The 6,211-nt window shown below is 38.6% G+C and overlaps 2 protein-coding genes across 2 annotated transcripts; one reads left to right on the top strand and one right to left on the bottom strand.

The window, feature by feature from the left end:
• Positions 1 to 4: 4 nt before the first annotated feature.
• LOC107273353 (cytochrome P450 6B1-like) lies at positions 5 to 2,189 on the bottom strand (the record flags this gene model as incomplete). The annotated part of the gene is made up of 1 exon (XM_015751456.2): positions 5 to 2,189. A coding segment is annotated over exon 1 (438 nt), but the record flags the coding sequence as incomplete, so codon positions are not given.
• Positions 2,190 to 5,660: 3,471 nt separating this feature from the next.
• Positions 5,661 to 6,207, top strand: LOC107273352 (cytochrome P450 9e2-like; the record flags this gene model as incomplete). The annotated part of the gene is made up of 1 exon (XM_015751455.2): positions 5,661 to 6,207. A coding segment is annotated over exon 1 (480 nt), but the record flags the coding sequence as incomplete, so codon positions are not given.
• Between the last annotated feature and the right edge of the window lie 4 nt (positions 6,208 to 6,211).

The raw sequence follows: 6,211 nt of genomic DNA, 5'->3' as shown, positions 1-6,211 counted from the left end.
AGAACATCTGCTTCAGTTTTCCGGAAGTGAAGACGGGAGTGAGTTTCTTCCGTAGTGGCCGCCATTCCTTCTCATCGAGAAATACAAGATTTGCCGAGAATGGATCAACTTTGGCATTGTGCTTCAGTCCTCTATTGGCAAATACCGTAAAGTCTTTGATGAGCACGTCTTTTATTAGCTCAGGATCACATAGGACCAGTGCCGGTGTGCTTCTGACAAAGATACCAACCATTTGTTCTCCTTTGTATTTATCATAGAACTGTTTGAATAGAACCCCTAATTCAAACTTTCCTAATATTGTGTCTTCCATGTTTCCAAAGGGAAACGACGGTACAGGACCTGCGACGCCACGTTGCTTCCAAAAACCATAATTTCTTGTCAAGTAATAATAGATCAACAGAAATGTGACAGCGACACCGCACACTATCTCAAGTGCTGCCATTTTATCGTGGTTGCAGTTATTATTGACGTGAAGACACTAAAAAAAGAAAAATATGTATAAACGTATCAAGAGACTCGGTCGAGTCTCGAGGGATGTTTTCGAAAATGGCCTTATCAAACTGTTATCAAGACAGCAATGACTTGAAACTTTATGGACTGGTACTTATAAGGCTGTCTTCACAATATTCTTGCACTGCGTGTGTGTATAGGCCATGTTTGTTATGTGACCAATGAGAAACATAATTTTCCTGCTTTTTTAGAGACTAGTTCAACGAATTTGAATATGTATAGTACTTAAATATTATATCACGTTTCGCTGATTTTGTTAAGTGGTTATATGTACACGAGTAGTAATGACTAACTGATTAATATAACTGAATAGAGCGATGCTACGAAAAGAAGAATGCTGTAGAAGAAGAAGTACAATATGCTGAAAATGATGCCAGCCACAATAGTAATAGAAACGAATGATCTAAAATATACAGAAGTGGATATCGTAGTACACTAACGATTATCGATTGATAATTTGATTTTAGAAATATCAAACATGGTTTTATACAATACTCAAAAACGAATTTGCTTTATTTGGTTCTTCAATTGTAATTTCACCTTTCCTTTCTGGACTTGAAGTATATCAAAAGTATGTGGCGGAAGGGCCACGTAAAAAATAAAATAAAATCGTAAAAAATAAAATCTTAACTTGATATATATTATTAGTGGATCTTGCGGAATAAAGAGATTCTACGGTTAAGAGAAATTGATAAAATACACAATATCGATAAGTAATTGAAATTGCGCTATATAGATGGTGACGCTAATATTTACGAAACAAGGCAAAAAGGTAACGCGGAAAGATATACCGCCACAAGTATCAAAATTCCCGCGAGAGCAACAGTTGGGACGATAGCCGCTGAAAGGCCTGGGCGCCAGGAATCCCTTTGGAATACCGATCTCACAAAGTCACGATATCTAGAAACTGCTGTCGCGACAAATCGCCTGGCAACTCACTAGCTCAGCCTGTTTACACTGAAACAACAAGGGTGGAGGGGTGAGGATCTTTGACAAGGAGATAACGAAATCGCGATATCTTTGTCAAACTACCGGGCCAACCATAGGCTGTCTCTTTGTCGCTCTCGCGCGATACCTTATATGAGTAAGCAATAACCCGCTACTTCAACGATTATTATTGACATATAATAAATTAAATCGCAGGTAATATAAGTACCTTACGTTACCATAAATAACACAAACGACATAAATCCTATTTCGACAACTATACCTTACTCGTAAATTTGTCCCTACGAGCGCTCGAGGAGTTTCGGCGAGCGGTGACGTCGAGGGGAAAGATAAAATTATTTTCCTGTCACAATAGGTATACGCTCGGGGTGATAGGGCCATAAAATATATCATCATCTATATTGTACAAAATTCAGCTAGACAATTGAGCAATAACTGTGATCGGACACGGCGACAATTCAGCTAGATAATACACCGAAGAACCAAAGCAATAAACTACCATTCATCTACATCGATATCAGCGACTAAATAACTAATAGGTATATATATAAGTATTGAATATACAAAATAAATTAAGTGCGTGTTCAGAATATTGAATGAAAACTTTTATAAGTATGACTGTGGGAAGGCTGGCCTCATATTATTAATTAATTTGATCTAATGTATGACTTAGTTTTTAATAGATAATGATTTCGCTTAATATAATCATTCGCAAGATAATATATATATATATAATTTGGTTTTCTCATATAAAAAATTAAATCTTTTGGTCATTTTGTTACTATAATTTTCGAAAATTTATTTACCATCGAGGTGCACGTTTCTCCATCTACTGGGCTGGTTCTCGATGGTAACTAGTTCTTCCCAGGCTCGCAGTACCAGGGCAGCTTCCTACCTGGCCCTTCGGTAGGGTCCACGGGATCATCCTCTTCATGGCCTTGGCTACAGGGGCACGATGGTGCGTCCTTCACTAGTCGCAGTCGTCTCGGGATATCTGGCTCCTCGAGTCTTCTGGTTGCTATCGCTGATGTTCTTCGATTTCTCGAAAGGATCACGTAGACCTCCTCCCGTCAACCACCATTTATGCTCGAGGTTCGAGAGGCGCTTTTCGGGACGGACTGCACGTAGTTCCCATATGGCGTCTGTTCGATGATGCCACGTTATTACTGGGTGTTCGCTGTCTGATCTCTGCTCTGTCCGTGATGTCGAGTTATAAGAGAAGGTACGATACAACAAAAAAAAGAAAAAGAGATTAGTAATAATTCTGATTGATATGCAGATGCTGAAAAGAAATTACAAATAAACACCTAAATTACGCGTACACCTTAACGCGTACACACTTTTATAAATATTTTGTTACATCAGCGCCCTCTGGTCCTCATACCGTTTATCGCCGATTTCGGCGCTAGCTTATCCGTACCGTGTTCAGGGTCAAGAAGAAGAAGATTCGTACCGTGTTTCATTTGCTTATCGGCTATCGTAGAATAGAGCCATAATAAAGGATAACCATCCTTATCACAGATAAGAGACAAATGCGTAGACCTCTTATATTGCACGATCACTCTAACGAAGACAAATATTAATTTGTAATTGTACATTGTATAGACTTTTGTTTTTGCACCGACGTACAAAGCCAGGCGAATATGCAGTATCAATCGTAAAAAAATGTTTCAGGATCTTCATTTTCTACAGTATATTAATCAATAACTTTTTGTCATATGTATAGCGGTTCACAAGATATTGGACTCCAAACTCAGGTATAAGAGTCCTCTCGGATTTTTGGTTTTAAAAAGATGGTTTATTTTTATGCTTATCGATCTACATACTTAAGTCATAATCCGCCTTAGAATAACTTAATCTATAGTGACATATAATTTTGGTTTATCATCATATATGATGCGTCTCGCCAAAACTCCTTTATTAATATTACCATTCTTATTACTGTTATTGTCTTTGGTATTAATACTATCCCTTTTTTAAACTATGGTAAAAAATAAATGTAAAGACCATGGTTTCTGTATGTTAAAGTTGATTCGAGTAAAGAGTCTCGGCGGTCCGTGCCCTGTACGGCCAAGTCCCTTAATGATTCGTGAGTGATTAATGAATGATCTGGAAATGATTCACTATTTCCCTAATGAACAAGGAAGACAATACATACATATATAAATTGTAGAGATAATATGTAGATATGGAATAGATATTATTTTTATAATTACACAATTAAATGTTTAGCGAAAATATTACCTATGACCGAATCTTCTGCGTATGGATGAACCAGTTAGCTCGAATCAAAAATATTTACCCTTAAAATTTAAATAATGCGTTGAATTTGTCTAATGGTGCAATATTTTTTAACAATCAATCTTTATTGTTTGATTTCGTTACTCCAGCGAGTGTGATACTATCTTTGGCCGTCTGATCGGTTGTGGTTGCATCGTCGCCTGTGTAATATACATATGTACGTCAAGCTCAATCCTACCTTATTTCTTGATAAGACGAAATTTCTCTGGTAGTCACGTAATCACTGGCAAGATTTGATATAAAAGAGGAGACAGTATAATGGCTCTTCAGATTAGAAGTATCATATCACCGAGAATGACATTTGAAAAAATTATCACAGCAGCCACTCTGCTTACAGTAGTAAATTCTTCATTGGGTTCACGAATTTTGGCGATATTTCCGACGTCTTCATATAGTCATTAAATTGTATTAAATCAGTTAACTAGAGAACTTAATCGGCGTGGACAGGAAGTTGTCGTACTTACATCAAATCCAAATTTATATGAGAATTCAGAAAATTATACGACAATTCCTGTTGATCTCAGTCATGAAAAGAGAAATCAAGAATTTGTTTGATAAAAAAGAGCGGATAGACCAGTGTCTCTAATACCTGTACCTTGAACGGGAAAGGTCGTTTCTGACCTGAAAAACACCCTTATCGACAAAGCTCTCTGGACAAGAGGAGGTTAGAGAAGCCCCCACGCAAAGCGTGCAGTTCGCTTATCAGCGCCGTCTAGATAGTTCCTAGACGCAGAGTGTGCTAAACTAAAATTGTCTTAGGTGCTGCCGTAGCCCAGTGGATAGGGTAGCGGATTCACGACCGAAAGGTTGGAGGTTCGCGCCAAGCTTCCAGCGGCATTCACCAATGGGTTTTCATATGAAAACTTAAGTGAGTATTTATACGGATTTCGACCAAAACGGTGTATAAACTTTCTAGGTCCCCTCACGCTGAGTTGAATAAGGCCCATCTCGCAAGGTACATCGCCATCTATTGTCGAGCTTCCAACCTTGATTATTAGGACCAGTTACTGGCACATGTCCCCCATTGGGGATACAGCCATAAGGAAAGGAAGGAAGGAAGGAAATTGTCTTAGATCGGAATTGTTTGTAAAAAATGATTATAAAAATACAATCGTTTTAATAAGAAGTCTGTACCCTTGATTATCCAGAACCTTTAATATTTAATGTGGTACGCAACGTCTTACTAGCTACAATGTGGATGATTGTGGTGCCATCTATCGCGATATTGTCTAACTAAAACTTCACGAAAAACAACTTCGCTATCAGGTAAAACCACAGACTTCTATATACCACTAACCGCTAGCTCGCTTGCTGGCTGTGAGGCAAAGTGGAGGGGAGATCAGACGCCATTTTTTGTATGGCATTCCGTATTCCAGGTGGGGAAAGTAAATAGGAGATGCCGATCACTTGTTCCGTGATTTCTATATTTCCACGCTTTCCGAGCAGACGTATTTGTGTACGTAAAATCGGAATGATAGGTAAAATAATTTGATACATATGAAGAAGCGAATCAGATAAGCCGATGTCAAACAAGTGGAGGGACAGATCTTAAATATTACGAAGCCTATATCATTTATAGTGAGCTAAATAGCTAAGTGGATAAGATGTTGACTTAGTAAACGTAAGGTTCGGGGTTCAAATGGCGGTATTTTTTATCCGATTTACGGTACAATTTCTAAAATAGTAGTAAAAAGTCTCTCTTTCCTTTTGAATTATTAAAAGAGGAGAGTTTTGCTGGATGTAATCACTAACTACACGCGCCAATACGAATGTGATGCATTTGCCCCACTGAATAGTGTCGGGTGTCAGATCGATACACTAACCCACTCACAAATTTGGCCTACAAAAGATGGCGGCCAGCCCCCACCACTTTAAAAAATGTAAACGGCAAGATACTGGAAGTTAGCGGTTTAGTAGTATATAGAAGCCTGTGGTTGCAAACAGCAGAGTCATTCAGTTCGTTCAGCAATGGAGTATCTGTGGTATGCGTTGCAATGTGTCCTCGTAATTGTCGGGTTCTCTCTCGTGGCCCTAATTTACCGTCAGTACACTTATTGGAATAAACGTGGGATCCCATATATGGAAGTGATACCCCTTTTCGGAAACATGGCGCCGATCTACTTCAGACGAAAAACCGTTCCTGATTATATAATGGATATGTATTACCGATACTCGGAGGCAAAATTCTTCGGCCTGATGGATTTCAATACACCCATCATTTTGATCAGAGACCCACAATTGATTCGTGAAATTACCGTGAAAAATTTCGAATACTTTCCGGATCATAACAGTTTGGTCGACGAGACGATGGACAAGCTGTTTGGAAAGAATATATTTTCTCTTCGCGGCGAACGCTGGAAGGAAATGAGGGCGACGCTGAGTCCCAGCTTTACCACCAGCAAAATGAAGTTCATGTTCGAATTGATTTCCAAGACTTCCAAGGATTTCGTCA

Source organism: Cephus cinctus, unplaced genomic scaffold, assembly GCF_000341935.2.
Source record: "Cephus cinctus unplaced genomic scaffold, Ccin1 Ccin1_scaffold1577, whole genome shotgun sequence".
Classification (NCBI taxonomy): Eukaryota; Metazoa; Arthropoda; class Insecta; order Hymenoptera; family Cephidae; genus Cephus; species Cephus cinctus.
This window is presented reverse-complemented; position numbering and strand designations above follow the sequence as displayed.